At 33.7% G+C, this 23,460-nt stretch overlaps 1 protein-coding gene across 3 annotated transcripts; it reads right to left on the bottom strand.

Moving 5' to 3' along the window:
- Window positions 1–1,528: 1,528 nt before the first annotated feature.
- Window positions 1,529–22,529, bottom strand: LOC125652123 (palmitoyltransferase ZDHHC8B-like). Of its 3 annotated transcripts, none has more exons than XM_048881094.2 (8): window positions 22,158–22,529; window positions 16,399–16,529; window positions 15,796–15,953; window positions 13,993–14,165; window positions 12,593–12,695; window positions 12,281–12,372; window positions 11,757–11,901; window positions 1,529–5,667 (listed from the first exon to the last, which is right to left on the bottom strand). In XM_048881094.2, exons 1-8 carry the CDS (start codon window positions 22,232–22,234, stop codon window positions 4,816–4,818), a joined length of 1,731 nt encoding a protein of 576 aa, XP_048737051.1. In that variant the 5' UTR covers window positions 22,235–22,529; the 3' UTR covers window positions 1,529–4,815. The 3 variants fall into 3 exon arrangements, with proteins under 3 accessions (XP_048737051.1, XP_048737070.1, XP_048737061.1); XM_048881113.2 differs by having other exon boundaries at window positions 1,529–5,535; window positions 22,158–22,365; XM_048881104.2 differs by having other exon boundaries at window positions 22,190–22,342.
- Window positions 22,530–23,460: the final 931 nt, after the last annotated feature.

The raw sequence follows: 23,460 nt of genomic DNA, 5'->3' as shown, positions 1-23,460 counted from the left end.
TCTTATATTTGTGACCTAAATCTTGACACTGGTTCTGGGTTACAACACATCATCTAATCATATTAATCTGTAGTATAGGAAAGTAGAAAATCTTTGGCTGGACCAGGAATCGAACTTGGGATCCCTGCATTACTAATCAGGTGCTCTAACCAGTAAGCTACGATGCCGATATCCATGGTCCGTATAGCCCTAACTACTACATTCCTCCCTCTTTTAATCTGTCTTCGCCCTCAAAGACACACAACCCAGAATCTTTTCGCCCTTGGGAGGACAACCTGCAGTGCAGGGGTGGTCAACAGCACAAACCGTATAGTATAGAAGAGGTGAAAATCTTCAGCTGGACCGGGAATCGAACCCAGGACCCTTCCATTACTAGTATAGTGCTCTAACCACTGAACAACCCAGGCCTGTATCCAGTCCATATAGCCCCAACTACTAATAGATCATTACATTTGCACCAAATAGGTATGGCTTGATACATTTACTACTACATAAAATGGTCAAATAACTTTAATACAAAATAAGTTATGACACATCGATGTTTATAATTAACCTTTGTGTATAGTATGAACTTATCCCAATTTTAAATATGACCAAATCTTATGGCCATTAGAAATGATTTTCAATTTATAAAACAAGAGGCCCACATGCACAGGCTTTATCAGTCACCAGAGTGAAATAACACCAGAAGGCAATGCTTGAAATAAATTGCAAGTTTTAAAGAAAATGTTTTTGATATCGTATAAATTGCAAGAGGATACTATTTTTTGTATTCTGGTACAAAGGTATACATTTATCTAATGTAAAGTGAAAATTCAGAAGCAAAATTATTTACAATTACAGTACTCCACCAATTTTTACTACAATCATTTTGGCCCCACCCTGGAACTAAAATCCAACCCCCTGGGATCATGATTTTTACAATTTTGTTAAAGAACTACCTGCTCCTTCTAAATATATCTATTTAGTTTCAATTCAGTATCGATAGCATTATAGAAGATGTTAAAATGTTTTATACAATCACTATATATATATATTCACCACGTTTGTCCCCGTCCTATTGTCAATATCTACCTTGGGGATGACAAAATTTACAATTTTTGGTGGAGGCCTTCCTGCTCTACCACTATGCATTTAGTTTTTCTCACAAATCTGTGGTTGTAGAGAGGATTGGTCAATTTTTAGCAGCATTTGCCCTGCCCCAAAGGCCCCAGATATTCCCCATTGTCATTAAGATGCTTCATAACAAATTTGAAATGAATTGGAATAAATGGTAGTTATAAGAAAATGCATGACAGACGAGTGACTTGATCAGGTGACCCAACAAATGTTTGTAAATTTATTTTACTAGAGATCCTAAATGCAACAAAGCATTAAAAAAAATTATGATTTGATAATCATCAGCAACTACCAGTGAATTACAATAGCTTGTTTTTATCACCATGACATCATGTCTAAGAGACCAATATATAACATGATGATCTGTGTAATTAACTTGACAATCATTTAATGATTACAAACAGTAGAGTAAGTGTTACATAAATATTTATTATTACATCTGTATAAAACAACATTGTGATAATACCCTTGTTAAAAGTATAAAACAAGCCAGTTGACAGATGCATCTGCTCAACACCAATAAATAGTCCAAGCACACCAATGTTTGCGAGTGAGCAGCAGCAACACAATACATGCATCATCAGGAATCAGAGGAGCAGCTTCTCCGTTTCTCAGTGGTTTGAACTATTCTAAGTTACAGACAGAAAATCACAATGTCAAGGGGAAATTTCACTATTCAAGACAATTTCCAACCATTTAAAACACTGCTGTCTTTCTTTCCAAAAATTTGATGAATTTTGAAAACTATACTAACATATTGCTTCAAATTTTCTAGGTCATATACTCCACATCAAACTTCAAATTTGATTGCAAATTATACAAACATGATAAAAAAATTTCAATTGCTCACATAATATATTTTGTATGAAAAACTACTAATTTTCTACTATCAGGAATGTAGAATTTTATGGTGGTAACCCACCATCTTAAATAGTATTAACATGACATGTACCGCCCCAATATGTACATGCATAGCAACATGAAAATGGGCTCCATTAATTGTACCTATGCTCCAACCTACTATAGATTCTTCGGGTACAGTATACAAGGATTAAGTACATACAGATTTTGGCATACAATATTCAACCTGCCATTTTGTTTATTTTTAAAAATGAATGTTTGTTAAATGCATTCTCTTCATGCAATATTTTTTTTTCAATGCAACGAGAGCTAAAATATAAAACACTTCAGACAACTATATGCCATATTAAATCAAGACACTGATGAAAAACGTGGTAGTTTACAGTGGCAAAGTTGGACTATCCTTCAACGTTTCATATTAGGTGCTAATTTACATGACCATCCTTTTATGTTGTTTTGCCAGCTACATGTATGACCACATTATGGAAATTTAATTAACATCCCTTTTATTGACTTCAGATTCTTGCAAAGGGAACTGAACACACATGACAATTTCTATATTCTCAGTCATCCAGAGACAATCTCTATTCTCGATCATCCAGTCACAATTTCTTTGTCTAAACAGTACTGTAGATATGGATGTTTTTCTTAGACTTCATTAACACAAGATCTGTGTTGTTGATACACATTGACATGATAAACAAAAGCAAGGGAATAAAGGACAGCAACTGAATTTCTCCAGGATCTTAATCTAATTGTGAAATCAAAAGGGTTGGTGAGCATTGTTAGAATTTTTATTTCACAATATATTTCAATAAAGTAAATATTTGCAGGAAAAGTTGGGTATTCAAGTTTATCACTTTTTTAATATGTCTGATATGTATACAATTACTACGTTGTCCAAAATAGAATATTTCGAAATATTTACATTCAACATATTTCTTCTATACCAACTCTGTTGTAGATTTTTAAGTTTACAAGTCAATAACATTCGTGGTTACAGACCAAAAACACATTTAGTTGTCAGCTGATTTGATGTAAATATAAACAATTAATTGTGGTTTTGTTGTCATTATTGGGAGAAATGGTGGTCACAACTATGTCAGAAAATTTGCATGATGCACTAATCTGCATCTTATAAATGCTGGCATCAGTGATACCGTATAATGGGTATTTTTTGCAATTGTCCATTTTTTGTGGATATGAAAAATTCACAAAAATTACAATCGCAAAAATCATATATTGATGCATATAGGTATAGATAGGGATAATACAACTGCAGAAAATGAAAACGCAAAATATAATTTGGTACCTCTTACTGACCGTATTGCAAAAATTTCCACCTGCAGAAAATACCCATTTCATATAAGGCATCCCAAATAATGACAACAAAAACACATTTCATTGTTTAAATAACCAAACAGCACAAAAAGAGGGAAATCATGGAAAAGATACCATGCACTACATTATAAGGATAATGTATAATATATCAATATTCAAAAATGCATTTCAATGCGGTTTTTGTATTACATGTATAACATATTTCAACACGTCAACATATTCACATAACTGCCCGAATCTAAAATGAAATCCCTCACAGAGAAGACCTGGCCTACTGTATTAACTACCAAGACTGTTGTCTATTTGCCATGATAAAAACCAGCTACTAATAGAGATTGATGTTCCCACTTAAATGATAATCAAATGGTATATGTGTTATGAAAATTATCTCTTTACCTTCTCCAAGATGCAGACACTCCATCAACAATCTATTCTATAGTAACTCATCTGATATAACAATTTCCAAATTATGAGATCATGAGCAAAATTATAAAACTTCTTTCCACTTGCTTCTCTGGTAAAACATTTTGACTAATCTGATAAAATCAAACTAAAAGATAAAACAAATTTTTTTTAATAAATCTTAATTGCTTTCACATAACTTTGTAATTTTGATGAACATGATTATTTCTGATTCTATAATAGGCCTGTATAAGTAAAGAAATCCCCTGCAAAACTTTGACTATGCAATTAGACAATGGCAATGTAAATGGGATGGTCTAGGTACATGTGTCTGGTTCAAGTTTACCCCCAGATGGCATTGCATACCTACATACAACTGCACAGCAAACATTTGTTAACGGCATCTGTATCTCTAGAAATTAATAAAACAGTATGTTTAAAATTTGTACAAGACTGCACTTAAAACACACATCACATTTTTAAAATTGATTCATCTACAAAAATAAACACAGCACACAACCTTTAATATATTCTCTCTACCACTAAAGTTTTCCCCACTACCACAACATGGCTGCTAAGCGAGCCTTGTAGTGAATTCACAATGAGAATGGCCCCACAGTACTCCACACAAGATAAACAGTCAATAGTGTATCACTCATCTTAATTTTCTCTGACAGATTTTTCCCCCCAAATTTAATGATGCCTTTAGAGCATGTATTATGTCATAATGCACTTTGGTCCACATAACATAGACATGTATGTAGCAAGTGTTAATTCATAAACAAAGGAAGCACTTCCAAACACTAATATACCATTTTAAAATCGCTTCATAAAATACTTGCAATAATATTTCACTCTAAAATGGACATGGTTACAATATGATACAACAAAATACAGATAATCCAATTAAAAACGGGCGAAACATGATCCTTACTGGAGGACATTGGGACTGAGACTAGGTCACATGATGATAACAGACTCTTCAGACACATCAGCATTCGAACATACACATACATTAAACTCCACTTCCTCTTCTTCAATAAATGAAAAACAAACATAAAATTAAGATAAAAAAAGGTATATATCACATCTTTAGACAGAAACTTCAAAGCTTGTGTCGTACACGGTCTTTTTCTTGCCCTCTCTGTGCCTACTTTTCTGTTTGTGGTGTTGGGTCCCCTGCAAGTGCAGTGGGGGTTTCCTGCTTTGAGCATTAGAGTTCTTCATCCCCTGCTGATTTTGTTCTACTAACTGACTCACTTCTAGTGCCTTAACAAAAGACATGGGTCTCTTGGCGGTTCTTGGATCATCGTCAAAGAACCCCCCCTGATTGCTTGGTAGAGTCCGACTCCTCCCTACAGGGGAAACATCATATGACCTGGAGTTGTATCCAGAGGACACAGAGGAATTCATTAGGGGTCTCCGGTCTACACTGTCTAAAGAGCCCTCAGCACTGGACGTCCGCTCTCGACGGTGTCCATTTTGCTGACTATAGTGTGGAGATTTGTTGTACCCTGGAGATTCTCGCGACCGATACTGAGGTTGTGAACGTCCAGTCTCTTGGCGTGATTGGATATTCATACTTCTATCTACACCTGGACTATTTAATATGTTTCTGGGAGGTGGAGAAAATTTTGAAGGCGACCCCATTAGGGATTCCTCAGGAAGAGCCATGGGTGCATGGCCATCCTGTTGTTTACCCCTCCGGCCTCTCTGTGGTGATTGTTCTATATGAGGCTGATGAATAACAGGTGGTCCACGACATGCTTTATCAACATGATGATTACTGGACATGGAGGAAACAGGCTGAGACTGTGAAGTGTCAAAAAGATTTGTATAAGAATCAGACCGCCGATAATCATGGATTTCTGAGCCTGTTGATTGGCTACTTCCCTGGCTATGTAGGTCGTCTTGGTGATCCAACAGAAGTGGAGTGCGAGGGGCCTACACAACGAATAAAAGGGGAGACAATTTCAGTTACGATACTGATGCTATGACATCACAACATATGGCAATATCAGTTGATTAGGACTGGTGGTCGATTATGAGAATGTATTAGGTTGCGAGGTATGCCATGCGATATTACACTTGTTACCTATGTGCCGACTACAGAATCGTGGTTACACCCTGCAAGAGAGCCAGAAAAACACACAGAGAGGTTAGTGCCTCACAATGGGGAATTCTCAAAGCATTCAGTCTCGTTTGTTACTACAGTCTACTCCTGATATATTGAACTATATAAATATTGTCATTGGAGGTTTATTTTTACTTCAATATAACATGTAGTTTAATACAAGCTACTTCAATATAAGTGGAGTAAACTATATATTCTAAATCTTTGAAAATTCCACAGCTCAAAAGAAAGACAAAGTGCTATTGCATTATCTTGAAGAAAAAATACCTGACTGGCAGGTGTCTGTGCTTTCAATCATAATGGAGTTTAAATTTTGTAAAACACTAGCACTTTATCACAGACAGTTAAAAGTAAGCACCTAACCCTAAATAGGCATTCTAAGAAGCTCTAAGAATAGCTTGATATACAATTATATGCATGTAGTAATATTTGAGATTGCTCATTATTTAGAGTTAAATAGCAAAATATATCTGAATACTGCTAAATTTTTGCTCCTGATTAATTTTCACTCTTTCATTTTTTCTTGGGGCAAATTCAAATTGGGGGCAAATCTGGTCTAAAAATGAACATCTGACCTATCCAGTCAGACAGATAAATAACATAGGTCTGAATGTCTGGAATTTCATCTTTCAGACAAATTTCCCCTTAAAAAATACAAAGGGTGTTTAACAATTGTCCCATTTATTAGGAATTTTGAGTAAATTAACAATGACCCCACAAGTGTCCTTTGGGCTGACAATGACACAAGGCAAATTTGCAACGAGGTAAAATTGCATGAAATAAAGACAAAATTATCATCATAAGGGTTACAAAAAATTTCCAGTATACTGCGACTAGATGACATGCATGGAGAAATAAAAAAAAATGTAAAACTCAAATATTGCTACATCACATTTCAAAGGTGTGCGATAAATAAGGATAAAAAGCAAATGTATATATGTATGATTTTACTCTAACCAATGTTTCTTAAAATTTCATTTATTGTCTACTTTAAGACTGAAATTATAGGGATTGCATACAAAAAAAGTAGAGCCGAGACAAAACGTTTTTCTATAGTTGTATTTACAATGATTTTTTTCTTCTTTCTATTTTCCCCTTCAAATGATGAAAACACATGTATCACTTTATTCTTAAACAAACTATATGAGTAAGGATATCAGTAAAAAAGCATGCAAAAAAAATAATTAAACAAGCAAAGCAATACAAAATTTGTTACCTATATTTAATAAGACTTGTATTAGTCATATATTTCTGAATTTTTCACCGTTAATGTAGATTTGTATAAATACTATGAAATTTTTACTGCGTGTAGAAAGAGAATGGACACTTTGAGAATGGAATGTTTGTTAATAATGAATTTTTTTTAAAATAAAAAGTTATACATATCCTACCAAAGCAATGTTATTCAAAGTCTTGAATCATGAGATAAAGTTGTTTGTTTACATGACTGAGCGACTCCCAGCCAAGGTAAGGAGTTATTTTGTTTGCATGGCTGAACAACTCACTTGGCAGTATGAAAATTAAGGCAAGTAGTTAATTTGGGATATCCATATAACATTTTGTGTTGCCTAGCATTAATTACAACTCTAAAGAGACACGACAGCTCAATTTGCACAAAACTCATGAAATGAATATTTTACTACAACTTTCTAAAATTTTGTTGCATAGTTGAAGGTATGAACTTCGTGAAAATAATACATTTCTAAAGTTGAAAATTCTAGTTTTATAACAAAATTTATATTTTTTGACAGCTTGTACAAAAAATTAGCCTCCTCCTTTCAGTATTCAGACACATGTGGGAGCAAACTGATGTATCTAAATTGTTCAAAATTGCCAGTATTGATATGATTGCTATTATCTTATTTATACCTGTTTGAAAAACAAACAATTTTAAAAGATGTGGAAAATGAGCTGTAGTGACTTTTTAAACTTACAAAAGCCCCTGATACCCAAAATTCAACAAATGGATGTTTCACAAGAATATCAGTATAACTGATGGATGCTTCCTGAACTGCATCTAACCAATGAACTGCTTCATGTGACGAATGACTTACTTAATGATCAATAACTGTTGAAATGTTGTTGAAATGGAGGTTCTTTTTATATATACATGTATAAGGTATATGTTGATTAACACTGACCTTTACAAAATGACCTTGAGTGACCTTTGTCTGAAAGTCATTTGCCTATTACTTATTTGCATGATATATGCTCAATACCTATTCAACAAGTGTTGAAATAAGGATGTTTTTTTATGTTTTGAGTGACCTTGACCTTTCCTAATTGACCTCGAGACACCTTGTTCCTGATGTCCTTGTCTCAAGGAGCATTTGTGATCAATTATGATCAATTTGTGATGAAAGGTTTAGACTGTATGCTCCCCCAAAACTTTTCGGAGAGCATAATGATACATTGATTCATGCTCATATTAATACTAATAAGGGCCCATTATTTTTGGTAAAAATAAAAGAATAAAACCTATACATGTCTTATCCCCAACAGATATCAATATCGGGGGCTTTGTTGTAGTGGCCATTACATGATGTGTGCAAAACGGTACACACATACAATTCTTCGTAAAATAAGAGAGTCAGCATGCAAACAAACACGTCACTTTTTTTTTACCACTTAATTCGCAATACTGTTATGTATAGAAGCAAAGTGTGACCTTGTGGTTTATTAAGCAGTGAAAATCAAACAAATGCAGCAGCTAAATTGATTCATTTCTACAAGCAATCAACACCCTCTCAACTTTGATGATTGCCACATTCAGATGAATATTTTGATATCGTAGCTGTAGCTGGGAGCTATTCCATGTATGTCACATTGGAAAACAGTGGGGCTCATGGGCCACATTGCTCACCTAAATCAACCTACAAGTCTTCACTAATTGAAAAATGAAGATCCTAAATTTTGATCCAAATTGTGACATTCTGATCTTAACTCATCATTTGTCCTAAATATCATATCATGATGGTTCCATAGAACATGAATATCCATGTTTCAGTGTTCTTAAGGACACTTGAAACAAACAAACAAAATGGATGCATATATATATTGTTTACTTTGTAATTAATACAAATATAAAATACCTTAGGAAAAACATTTAGGGATTTGTAAATTTCCTATGATGTTCAAAGTTGAAATATAGTAACCCTCACTATAAAACATTTCAGGATTTGCCAAATTTGCATGAAGTCAGTTCTAGAGAAGAAGTTCAAACATTTCTGCCGTACACACAGAGATAGACATACAAGATCAACTTTGATCACATAAAGCTCATTTTATATTCAAAGTGAGCTAAATATAAGTTTGTTTGTAAAAAGAACAAAAATTTTTTGTAAATATTGAAAAACAATCTAATAAACTTAAAAACATTAATGATTTCAGTTTCACAGTCTTCAAGGAAATCTGTGAATATTAAACATGGTGCAGTGACAGTATATGGAATAGTCCAACTCCCACGTAATAAGTCATGATTAGCATGATCCACGAAACAGGTGCTGCCTGCGACTGCAACATTCATCATATAATTAAAGTAAAAAGTGAGAAAGTTTTGTCTAAATCATTTCAGATGAAACAGTGCAACCCTTATAACGAGTCTTGCTTCGCAGGCAACATAAAAACTAGCTAGTGGTCGACTACGGACAGATGCTATGGTGATCAGGGGAAGTAACTGTGCACATCCACAAAGAGAGGAAAACCAAGACCAACCTGCCACATACATAGGTTATACATGATATATCAGTATGCTGACACATGTATAAATTAGGCACATCGAGGGGTGTAAGAGAAAAGATGCAATCCATCTCATATTTCCAACAGTAGATGACACCTTTTCCCTTATATTCCTCGATGTATGAGAAGTAATTTCCCCTTACAGAGCTCAACATTAATGTGCATTTTATCTCTATCCAGCCTATTTTCTGATCTGCCATTCTCCTCAAATTTTATTCACATAACTTCACTTTGGAATAATTCAAGATTTATATATAGTTTCTTAATTATCTCCAAACAGCAATTGGTCTAATTCTATGGGAAGTATTTTGAATTTTTGGTACCTATTACTATCATGTATTTGAAAAATTTGGAATATGTAAAACTTGTTTAAAAGGAATTGAAGATAAAAAAAAAAAAAAAGATGAAAAGAAATGAAATAGTGGTGCCATTAAAACTCTATACACAAAGGAGATAATTCAATATCATACCCGAAAAACCACACAATTCATTTAGGATACTTAACACTTGGAAAGTTTCAAATAAATATCAATATATTTTGCAGGTCATTATTTTTTTTTTTTTCCATTTGCAATTAGATTTAGAAGATAACAATATCATTTGACAAGCAGTATTAATTATTCCATGGATATCTGCATTAATGTTGAAGACTGCTTATGGCTGTACAGCAGGGGTAAATTGCCTGAGAACACTGCTTTCCCAAACCAATGCCAAATGATTAGTGCCAAATTTCTCCAACAATATTTATTAGTTGCTCATCATGTTTCTCTTCTTGTCCCTTCACTACGACATTAAACAAATCTTAAACAAAATATAAATGTATAAATTTACATGAAATCTGGCTACCAATAAAGGGAGACAAACTTCTATAAATATGAAAGACTAGGGTATGTCTGATTATGTTTGATATATATATATCATTCATAAGCATATACAGAAGATATACAGTTAATGAAATTTCATGAGTATATAAAAGATAATAGTAAATGCCTCTAATAACAAGTGATACAAGGTTCTGAATGGCCAATCTTAATTTCAGCACCATTCTGTCTAGTATTACCCAGATCATCTTCAGCTATAAAATGAATGGTTGATTAGTTCTGTTATCTGAACATTCACGTAGCAAACATAAATTAAATATAAAACATGCTTTGAGGGGAAAATATAAGTACACCTATAAATATTGCAAGATGAAAACATTTAGACCACCAATCCATTTAAAAACAAAACAGGACTGAAGCTGAAGTTAAACAATTATTAAATGTAACAAGCAGCATATAATGGCCACGTGTAACAAAATTCCATTAAACAATAGCTACAATGAGATGGAAACTTGCTGTTAAGCGTTTGTAGTTTTCTGGATGTGTTTTCCTGAAAGTTATTTATTGGGTTTCTCTACTTCAGTATTTGCTATGAAAAATAAATTCTCAGTAAAAAAAAAATGTTTTCTGAAGTAATACTATGTTCAATTTACCATGTTTTCAATTATATATTTTTGTCTTTAAATACAGAATATTTTGTCAGTGAGACAAAACTGATTGACATTTTAAAAAGTAACAGTTTGTGATACAAATGTCTTCTAATTTTGCTATTCAAGATCATATGGATCTGCAACTTTTCTGCATATGAGAGGCCAAATTCTTTATCGTTTTGTCAATTACACAGCCTTTCTCAAATGGAAGTACAAACTGTATGTAGATTTTATAATAGTTCAGTTACATAAAACCACTGACCAGGTAAGATTCAAACTTAGTCATACACGTCTCAATAGTCATATTTAAACATCAATGTCCTAAACCATTTACAAAGCACTATATCTGAAAGTAAAAACTACTTTACTCAAATTCATATTATTTCACCATTTCATTTTTATGAATTAGTTTGGAAAAATAACTTTCAAAATATAATACCTAAACAGCATGTGTTAATCATGACAAGTTTCCATTTCACACATAGATTTTAACCTCGTATACACACAAAATTTTAAAAACTGTGTCTTATTCCATTATTCAAAAATAAGGTTCACAACTTTCTCTGCAGAAGTTTGAAGCTTTGATCTCATTTTCTATGAAATGGAAGAGACACAGTTTTCATTTTTCTAATAAAAGGGCAACATTCATACACAAAACCGGAACTGAAAAAGGCGGACACCCAGCCTTACGTTTTGGTTGACCACTGCCATGTTCCTCTTCACACCGTTGGTGCTGACGTCCGAGTATAGCTTGATGTCTTTGTTGGCAGATGTGTACTTCACTTTAATAGCATCTAATGACAATGTTCTGTGTTTAGGCACATACAATGATAATCTACAAAAAATAAATTCCGGATTATCTAGATTGAATGCATTTACAACAGATAAATAATATCTTGAATCAACATACTGTAAATCAACTTTTATTTTTGCAATTTACCAGTGATAAACCAGTTCAAGCCAGTCAGTTTTGTAACGAGATAATCTTAAACACATACAAGAGATATTAAAGGGCTGGTACAATGTGAGAAATATACACAATGATGAAGTTCTCAGAAACCTCGTAAAATTCTCGAATGCAAATAAACGTTGGTTTACAGTATTCACGACTGATATCAGATTTCTCTGGTGTTATTTCTCTTTAAACAGGTCAAACGCACTCAATGCCCTCAGTCATGTCCATGGTTGGGATGATAATTACACTTTTTACTTACTTTGGCCACATGGGTCCACATATTGTATATTTACAATTCAAACAGCATCCTTTGGTGAAAGGATTGTGTCCTCCTTTGAACCTTCCTGTCACCTACAATCCATTATCTCTTATTAACTCTCCTACATTCACAGCATTTCACCCTTACTAATTCATCTTCAAATAAGATAAAATTTACTATTCAATAAATAAATCTGGATTAAATCTTATAAATCTATTATACATGTTTGTAAATCTTAATACTGCTATAAATATTGTTGACATTTACATCTATATATTTTTTTTATTTGCTGTGTCCTTGGGACATCCTGACCTGTTCATTTGTAGTTCTCCCCCTCGACACCAACACAATGTGAAAGCCAGTCAATCCCGACACAGGAAATAATAGTAATCCAATAATTATCATATCAATTAATCTGAAATTCATTAAGGATTCCAATATACTGAAACAGATGTACCTGCCTACAATTACCTTCATCAAGCATGACTAAAATCTAGCCTAACAACTTTTAAGAAAGGATATTTCTGAGTAAAAGTATTAGGGAAAACAATTTTCAGGAAAAAATTGCATTGTGATATCAACTTTCATTGGTTTTTATCTTTTGGTCAAATTTATGTTTCAATCCTTCAAATTTACAATTTCAACCTAAAACTTATTATTTACTATGTTGAAATCAACCTTCAAAGTTTACCTAAACAGTGTTTTCCCCACTTCAGTACCACATGAATTTTGGCCTTAAAGTCCTTCAGGGCAGACAGATCCCGAATGAAATTGATATTTTGATAGGTTGCAAACTTTAAAACAATATCCAATAGGATTTTTTTTAAAAAACAAACAAAACACCCATACCTTGGGATTCAATTGAAATACACAAAAAATTAGGGAACCTGTTTTCTGATAATTTGGTTCATATTCATACACTTACTGCCTCAATTCTATAAGTTAGTGTAGCTCAGTAAGCTACACCACTGTCAAAGTATGCAGTGGTTCCTTTTTGTCATGGTTCGAATCCACCTCATGCCATATTTTCACATATTTTTTCTAATTTCACCTTTTTAACACTTTTTATAAAATATTTTGTACAAATTTTTGTTATATTTTCCTTCAATAACTTAGTTAAAAATGCATGTTCATTCTTTGTAAATCCAAGGCACACACAATCAAGTGGAACTATATATCTCGAGGTGGCAGACTTTGTTCCGAGAATAAGAATTATTCATTCTGTGACCCGACTAAAATACATATGCCACATATAAAACCATGCCAAGTAAAAATTGCTTTGGTCAATCGAGAAGCTCCTGGGGAAAGATTTCTGTTGTTGAAGAAATACTGAAGAACAGGTGTATTTCGTTGCTGGGGTAAATGTGTGTATTGGCGATGTTCTATGCCAAATATGCAGGATTAAAGTTACAAAAAGATAATCATTTGGAAATAACAAACTTAAAATGCGTAAACAATACATGTATCATGCTGTACATCGTAGTAAGAGACCTATCAAAAGTTTCCTCCTATAATATCCCCATACCTATAAGGACATTGCAATGTGTCAAAAATAACTTGCATTTGTTTGGCCTAAAGTCATAAATTAGAATGAATTTGGATATGCTTTTTGTAAAGACTAATACCAAATCCAACCCAATAGGTTTTTTCTTCTGTTACCCTGAATTGATTCTTTACATTAATATTAATGTGATTCACAATAAAAAGGATACGCTACAATATTGCCAACAGTTTTCAGATTATCTTTGTGTCTAAGCACATACACCAAGCAGAATGAGAAAACACTGATCATGTGAATGCATAATGAACACAAGAAAAGAAAAAAAAATCTATAGTTCCTTCGTCCTATACAGTTGTTCACCCATGGACAATGGTGATCGAATGTCTGAAACAGAAAATGAATGTTGATTTAAAATCATAATAACATAGAATCACCGAGTCAAAAAAATAGAAATTTTAAATGAGAGACCCATCGGCCACATTGCTTATCTGAGGAATTACTTTTTCCCCATATAAAAATTTAATCTACAGTTTCTAAAATATATACCTCCGAAAGTTTAGTCATCAAAAATTCGTTTGGACCAGTCATATGTGACAGGATATTGAATTATATGGACTAGTAAAATAAACAGGAAGTAGATTTTGAGAACTCTGCATCCACCACTGTGTGTGAGATATGCAGACTGTTCCAATTTATTCCTATGTTAAACTTAAAATCTTGAATATATGCACAACGATGCTTGCAATTTTTTGGGACACATTGTACACCCATGGTTCTTAAAAAAGATTTTTCCAATATTGCTATGTTAAAATTTAACTGTGGCCCTGGCAAGTTGTGGTTTGAGCAAACTCCAATCTTCATTATATAGGGAAGTTTTCATGCATGTTTTGGCCTTTCTAGTGCAATAGAAATGTTTGTGAAAATCTTTTAATACAACCAATCACATTTTGACTACTGCAAAAATCCATGGAAAGAAGTGTAGTCTTTCACTTAAGAGACTACTCCCAATACACCCAAGGATGATTTGTGCAGTTTGGACGAAATCGACCTAGTGGTTCTCAAGAAGCTAAAATTTGAAAAGTTTACAGATAATACAATAGAGAAACTGATCAGAAAAGTTCACTTGAACTTTAAGCTCAGATGAAATAAAAACTACACAAATTATAATAAATAATATGCAGAATCTGATATCAATCATTTGTAAACAAACAATGTGTAATCAAATAAGGCTTAAAGATTCATTACAGTTCTTGTTTTGTTTGATTTGTGGGTTGGTTTTTTTTTAGGGGGGAGGGGGGTCAGTTCAGCGTTCATTACTTTTTTTTCATTGTCAATGCAGTGTAATGGAAAGAAAACTTGTGGGTTCTTACAATACTTTTTTGCTCATTTCGGACCACTTTGATACACATAAAATTCATCAGTAGCACCCTAAAATATAAAAGATGGGCTTAAAATAAAAATCTCATTAAATTGGCAGTGAATGAATCCTGGACGAATACAACAATGCGAGAAAAAAAATGTTCCAGTTGCTTTTCGCATTGCTGTGAGGAAATTATTTGGTTTTACATATGGAGAACTTTACAAAATTACTATTCAGTGTTTACCATTAAAGCTGGGTTTGGAGGGGGGGGGGGGGGGTTAAAAGAAAGATTGTTATCATAAATAGCAGTAAACTTTCTAGTCATTCATAAATCTACAATTTCAATGTCTTACATAACTACAGTAGTAAACCTTTTAGTCATTCATAAATCGACATTCTCAACCGTTGAGAATGAATAAAAATTCATTTACTAATTTTTTTGTAAATTGTACTTATTGTTAGATTTATTTGGTAGACCGGTTTCGACTGTGGGGTGGAATTACATCATTTCATCAAAAGCTGATATGTTGATTTAGTCTATACAGCTGTGTAATATGTGCTGAATTTGTATCATATCAGGGGTGTTTATATCATTTCAGCCCTATTATCAGATGTTAGTTTTGTCTACAGCTATGTACTGTGTGTTGCTCCTACCTCTATGCACTTATTGCACACACTACAATGAGAACATCTGGGTGGTCTGTAGAACTGACAAGTAGTGCACCACTTCATTCTAACAGCTATGCCATTTATTTCCACCGGCTTGTACAATGGCGCTCGAAAATCATCATCTTTTACTTCATCTTCGTGTGCTTTAAAATAAGAAATACCTAGACATTCCCAAGAAGGCATTTATAATAATTCTAGGTCACAAGTACATATTATTAAGAACTCAACATTTAATGTAAGAAAATGTGCATGTTAACTCTATGTCCAATGGCTAAATTCAAAATCAACAAATAGTACCTTGACACATTACTTTTATCTAGCAGTAAAATAATCAGTAAATCTTCAGAGTTAATGCTATATTTTCTATACCTGACTTAAAAATAGCCATCGTTTGTTTCACAATTTTTTTAAAAAGTATCTTGCAAAGAACATAACTTGAAAACAAAGATGCAGTTGCAGACAGACAAAACACAATATGCTCTCTACTCTTTTATTTCAAGGAGTTAAAAACTCTGCCTTACTCAGAGCCATTAAAATACGCTATCTTTTTGTTAGAAACATTAACTATGTCAAAATAATAAAAATTACCTCTTGGATAATATCCCGGATCCATAAAAGTAGCAAGTCCAAAGTTGAGTACAACGAACAGCGACAGAATGCCCTCGTATATTGGAATCGCTAATGTGTATGTCATGGAAATGTCTATCAAGGCAGGACAGCTACAATAATGAGGACAACAATGTAAACTAGTTCATGTAGGTAATTGTGCAATCTTGTATGTATAAAGGGCATTATTATTATGAATTCCCTAAACACATGAACCACCACATAATTCAATATATGTACATGATGTACCAGTGTGCACCAATACTAGTGAAATTTCATTTGGGTTGATACAATGTAGGTCAGCACTAGCCCAATATAACTAGTAGAATTTCCACTGTTTTCTCTTGTTACTGTTGAATTCTTTACAATACACAGAAAAATAAATCTTTGATTATGTGTTGATGATCATATACATTTACAACTTTCTTAGTGATCTTATTCTGGTTGATCTCCATCCATGTTTTATTTATTATTTCCAGCCACCATGTTAAAATGGTTTCATCATCATCCAATTTGATTATCCAGGCCAAATCAATCCCTTTGCAAAGGTGAGGCCTGGCTGTCCTGTTGAGGTCGAAGTTTGTTTTTCTATACATGGCAATACAGTGGAATGATCCTATCCAATCCTGTAGACTCTAGGTCTCGTTTTACTATCTCATCCCATGTCAGCTTTGGTCTATCTGGTCAGTGGAGCTCGATATCCAGTGACATTCAATGAATGAACCTGTGATATCCAACCTGTACCATTCAACATGGCCTAACCATCTCAGTTTACATGTCTTAATAACATCAGCGATGTTTCTGATGTTAAGCCGAGTAATAAGAGACTCAAAGGTGACATTCACTTCAGGATTGACAAGGCAGATCCATATTATTATGGCTTTGTCATTGTGTATTAGTTTTAAACCAACAAAGGCTTTGTCGTTGCGTATCAGTTTTAAATCAACAAAGGCTTTGTCGTTGCATATCACTTTTAAACCAACAAATGCAACCAGGGAAGAGGAAATAAAAGCTGAACAGTCTGGGCGTAAAACGCTAGACCGGTGCCCAATTTCTAGTAAAATTTCTGTCGGACTAGTTGATTTTTCCCTGCACTAGCCCAATTGGACTAGTATAAATTTTTCTTTAAAAGAACATATACAGGGTGTCCCAAAACATGCGTTACACTTTTAATCATCTATAACGTTATCAAAACAAAAGCAATTACAAAGATATTTTGTCAACATCTAGTGTATTAATATCAAATTTATTTGACAAAATTTCAGGAAATTCTGTTAAATAGTCAGTTAATTATGACGTCATAATGACGTCATCTCATTTTCAAGATGGAACCTTCATGTGAACAGCTGGCAGAAATTGTCAAACTTTACTATGAGTGTAAATCTGCTACTTTAGTCATTAGAACCATGAGAAAACAAGTGCTCAACAGAATGCTAATTTACAGACTTGTGAGGGAGTTTGAATTTAAAGGCACCACAAATGACACAAGACGCAATTCTGGTATTGGGAGACCAAGGAGTGCCCGTACCAAAGAGAACATTGATGCCATTGATAGAGTTATTACTGAAACTCCACAGAAATCAGTTAGACGGGTATTGCATGAACTGAATGACACCGTTAGCAAATCTAGTATTCATAGAATGCTCAAATTTGATTTAAAATTGATTCCATACAAGATAAGTGTGATGCAGCATTTAAAAGAGACAGACATTAGAAGTCGTTTAGAGTTTGCCCATTGGATTTTAAGTAGACCCGACTCTGCAAATTTTACACATGCCATATGGTTTTCCGATGAGGCCCACTTCCATCTTAATAATGTTGTCAATAAACAGAATTTTAGATTCTGGGGTTCGACGAAACCCAATTTTTATGTGGAAAAACCTCTTCACTGTGAGAAAGTTACTGTATGGGCTGCATTAAATTCAAGCGGAATAATTGGCCCTTTTTTCTTCGAAGACGCCGAAGGCGATGCAGTGACGGTAAATTCTGAACGACACTTAAAGTTAATAAAATCAAAATTTCTACCAGCTCTTAGACGAAAAGTTGTAAATTTCGATAATGTGTGGTTTCAACAGGACGGTGTTACGCCATACACTTCAGGTTGTGTTCTTCAGTGGCTTGACAACACGTTTGGTGATCAATGCATTTCTTATCGTACCGAAAATGTTTGGCCACCGCACTCCCCCGATCTGAACCCCCTTGATTTCTTCTTGTGGGGTTATCTAAAAGACATAGTGTACTCTCCTTCCAGAGAAACAACAAAAGACTTAAAAACAGCAATTACACGATAAATAAGATCAATCCCTGTTGATACATGTAAAGCTGTGGTAAAAAACTTCAGAAATCGTGTTCAAATAATGTTAAAGACAAAGAGACGTCATTTGGAACATATGTTGTAAAATGACATATATTATTCCGAAGAAAGTTTTTGTTGATTAACAAGGAAGCTGTGACAAATGTATGCATTGACAAAAAATTCAAATCCTTTTTGATATATGTTGTAAATTTCATAATTGTAACTTAAGGTATTAAAATTTTATAACAGTTTAAAAGTGTAACATATGTTTTGGATCACCCTGTACATATATCAAAAATCTGTAAACACCTCGTGTAATAACATTATTTGATTGGCTGAGTTTGCTTGCCAGTTTATCAAGTCCAAACTATTTTATACCTTTAATGTCAAACTCTAATACGCTGAAAAGGGGTACGAAATGTTTCAGGTACGAAAGAGAAAGGTCCGGGTACGAATCGTATGGCACCTACACAAGTCGCTCTCCTGATGTCATGGCGAGTGGGAAAAACGAAGTGTGGAAGAAAGATACGAGTCAAAGAGAAAGAGTGGATTTGTTCAATCATGGACCTTGAACAGTCCATAGCTAAAATTTGACGTTGAAAAAAATAAAATGTTGTGTACGTATTATGAAAAATGTAAGATGATGAGGAGGAGACTGAAAATGAGTTGCTTGAATCTGAAATTGACAGAAATTTAATATTATATGAAGTGGAGTATGACTGAAGTTTTTCATTTGTTCTTGTTTTCATTCTTACTATACGGAAACATTTTTTTTGTATTTGTAAGTTAAATTTGCTTTAATAAACTGTTTTGATTTTGGACTAGTAAATTTTTTTTCTGGGCTAGTAAATTTTACATTACTAGCCCGACCGGGCTAGTAGCTTGAAAAGTTTTTTACCTAGACTGGTTGAAGCAAAGAAACCCTTCTTCTGCTGTCAAAACAATGAGACATTATGAATTTAAACATACGCGGGAATTCAAACAGAATGGAAAGATGGGTGAACGATGAAAAGGGGATGAAATACGAACCTTATTAAATAATTCTGAATGACTGAAATTAAACTGTTATGTTATTGATTCCAGAGACTAGTAAAGTGATTTGGGTTAGTAAAATTTTGTCAATACAGTAGTCTGAACCATCTAATTCATGCTAGTGTTGAAAAAATGTTTTGGTGCACACTGATGTATAAGCAATATCTGATTACAGTACATATGGGAAAAGGGAAGGAAGGAAAACTACCAAATCTGATCTGACATCAAGTTAAATTAATATAAAAACTGGTGTGGCAAGATGGGGTAGGGAAATAACTGGAGGATGGCATGGCAGATAATCTTCCTAAGATTCAAATCAACACATTGCTGTCTTTCAAGCACTTCATTTCATTTGTTTAAAACAAGATATTTATGACTAAGTAAAAATTTAAGGTTAAATTTTTTGGGTCTTCATCTACAAGTTAGATCTAGAGAATTTGAGACATTTTTACATTCATCCATTTATCTATTTTTCTATCTATTAGGGGTGTGTATTGCTCAAGATTTTCCGATACGATATTTTCTGATGCAATATTCGATATATTGGATATACAAGGTAGTTAAGCATTTTCTGAAGTAAAATATCAAAATTTAAAAAAAAATTAAGTGGTTTAATATCTTTTATTTCATAACAAAACAAACAATGACAATTAAAGTCTGAGGAAACTCCAATGTCACAATGTAAAAGCGGGGATTAAAGTCTGAGGAATCGTGTTCCTGTTAGAAGCCATGTTTAAATTATGAACTTCGATCCCGACTATTAAAAGGGCTATTTTTAACCCCGAAATTATATCGTATCGTAGAAACACTGTATCGTATATCGCTGGACAGGCGTATACCGCAGGGTTTGAAATTAACTCATGTCCGTAAGTCTGAGACTAGTAAACAACGTGTCGGACTAGTGAACTCTCTATAGCACTAGTCCGTACGGACTAGTGAAAATCCGGAAATCAATCTTCAATTGGTAAAGATTTTTAGCAAGATTTGTCTGAGTCTCTTAGATGTTTGTACTTATGGCTGATTACCTGCATGGTCAAGTGTTTGCATGACTATGACAGCCTGATCTTCCAAACACATGGAGTGCGTTCGAGACCGCCGTTCTTCGCACGTGCACAAATTGTCAAATTCCTGCTGATTCCGAACGCCGAGTACACATCACGAGAACGTGTTCTAGGTGTAAGAATTGCAAGTAGTGTGGTCTGAGAACATGCACGTTTGTGCGCACATGTTCTCATCATTCATGACTCTAACACAGTAGTTCATAACACTATAGCTCATGACTTGGTCAATCGAGTGAATTTTATTAACTTTATTGATAAAATTTCGAACTCCTGTGACTCTAAGATCTGAGCACCAAAACAACAGGAACGTCGATCTCGAACGCACTTATGGACGTTTATAAAAGGATTAACTCGGAGGTTAATGTTGTATACTTCTGAAGATATTGAATGCGAAATAAAATATGGTGGTCTCTTTTTATTCTGCAGGTGTCAGAAATTGAATTGTTTGCAACTGTGATGTGTTTGGTTTCATTAAATGAAGATCATTTAATATGATGTACTGGACGGACTAGTGCTTGAAAAAGTTAATTTCGAACCCTGTACCGGTACATTTCGATATATCGATTCACCCCTACTATCTATATACACGTTCTAATGAACTGGTACCCCTCATTCAAAGACTCTCGATGAACAATTTGTAATCTAAACACTCAATTCGTTCAAAATGAATTGTACAATTATTATGATATCATAACAGTTTTTTTGCTTCGCTCGGTCCAATGGTCACACCATTGCACATATTGACATACGCAACATTTCGAACATTTTCTCTAAAATTATTTTTTCATCTCCTTGATATGAAGAGTTCTTGTACAATTTCCAAAGATGGTTTAAATTTATATTGTAGCAATATTAACATAGTTTGTTTATCGGCCTTGGTAACTCAATGGTTAGATTACCTAACTAGTAATGCAAGGGTACCGGGTTTAATACCCGATTGTTTCAAACGTTTTGCTCTCCTTTGCTACAAGTCTATTTATACAATTTATGTAGTACATAAGAGCTGACTTCACATTTTCACTTGCAACAACCAGATCTATCAAAATATCCTAAATCTAAAACTGACGTGGTAATACACCCCAATGTTTTTTTTGTTTGTTTGTTTTTTGTAGAAACGAGATAGAATGCAAGTGAATATGCGTGAAATGTCACGAAAAATTATATATTCTTGAGAAACGTCGCGCATAGCGTATGGCCTTCAATGTTTAAAACATATCAGTATATTAACAGAGGAGAGAAAACAAGTTTCTTCTATTAGATCAATCCGATTACCATGTGCCTCATGATGATGTTCATTCAGATACCTAGCAAAATATTTCAAAACCCCGGAAAATTAATTTTTTCAAACATACACGAAAACAAAGAAGAGAGCTGTGGTCCCAACCGTCAAACCCCAGGCACATATTGCAGGAATCAGTTTACTCGACATTTTCTTCCGTGGCAACGTCTACTTCTCATAACTGCTGAAGTGCATGGTGTGATTGGAAATCTTTCGGCTCTCGACACTGTTTGGTATCCTCCATTGACCGCATAACACTCACACTTACACTTCATTGAAAGAAATAGTTCTTATATAATATACGTACTTTTTAAGAATCAATGTCAATATGGAATGACATATTTTTGAAAATAGTATAAAATGTTCTTTACATTAAACGTAACATTGACAATTCCAAATGAAAACTGTGTTTTTTAACCGCGTAAGAATATCAGTGATCAAATATGACTGGAGCGTGCTAATAGCAGTAAAGGTCAACATTTAGTGATTATTGTTTTAAACTTTGTGTATTTCTTATGCAATGCTACTACTACTAATGATGATAATAATGAATAATAATTATAACTAAAACTCTCCTTTCGGGACTAATACCCCCGCGGGGCACACTATCTACTGGATAAAAACAGACTACCTCAGACCAAACCAGAAGTTGTCTAATCAAATCGTGATGCATCTAGATCTAGTATATTGATTTGTTGTTTGTTTTTTAATTGAAAAATATTGCTTTAAAAATCAATGAATTAATCAAATATTAGAATATTTCCGGTGATGCTCAATAGAAACACTATATCAATGAATAGGATTTTCAGAGAATTTGATTGTTTATTAATATTATTTCTCTTAATATTTGGTACATGGTGAAGTTTAAAAATTGCTAGAGTATGCCCCTCCAACACACATCAACAGAAAATGAATGTATAGAAAATGAAAATATTCATACATTCACTATCAATCAAAATGTAAGGTACATAAATGTTATTTTACCTTCATAAAAAATGCATGAAAAAGGTCTGATCACCTTTTAATTTGTTTATGAAATATTCTCCAGACAAAGAGACCCCGGCCCTTTTCAACATAATAGAAATTAGCATAACTTTCTAATACTTTAAATATTCTAATTTAAGATAAGAAATGCATAGCTTCAGTCGAAGAACAACAACGTTTTAATCAAATCTCTTCATAGTTTTTTAAGATATATACAGCTAGTGTACTTTTTTTAGTTTAAAAAATGACCAAGTCCATAAGTAAAAAAAAAAATACATGCCTACAAACAGATAGACAGAGAAAAAGACAGAGAGAGGGACAGACACAGACGAACGAACGGACAGCCAGCCAGACGGACATGGTGATTCCAATACCACCACCCCCCCCCCCCC

This window comes from Ostrea edulis, chromosome 1, assembly GCF_947568905.1.
Source record: "Ostrea edulis chromosome 1, xbOstEdul1.1, whole genome shotgun sequence".
Lineage (NCBI taxonomy): Eukaryota > Metazoa > Mollusca > Bivalvia > Ostreida > Ostreidae > Ostrea > Ostrea edulis.
Note: the sequence above shows the minus strand (reverse complement) of the source record. Positions and strands in the feature narration are given on the sequence as shown.

Coding starts and splice junctions, on each gene's coding strand:
- LOC125652123 (XM_048881094.2), bottom strand. CDS start 22,234: ATGTCGAGTAAACTGATTCCTGCAATATGTGCCTGGGGTTTGACGGTT. Junction 15,954..16,398: donor TCCGGGATATTATCCAAGAG/GTAATTTTTATT, acceptor CTTATTTTAAAG/CACACGAAGATGAAGTAAAA. Junction 5,668..11,756: donor TGGCAGTGGTCAACCAAAAC/GTAAGGCTGGGT, acceptor TTCGTTGTGTAG/GCCCCTCGCACTCCACTTCT.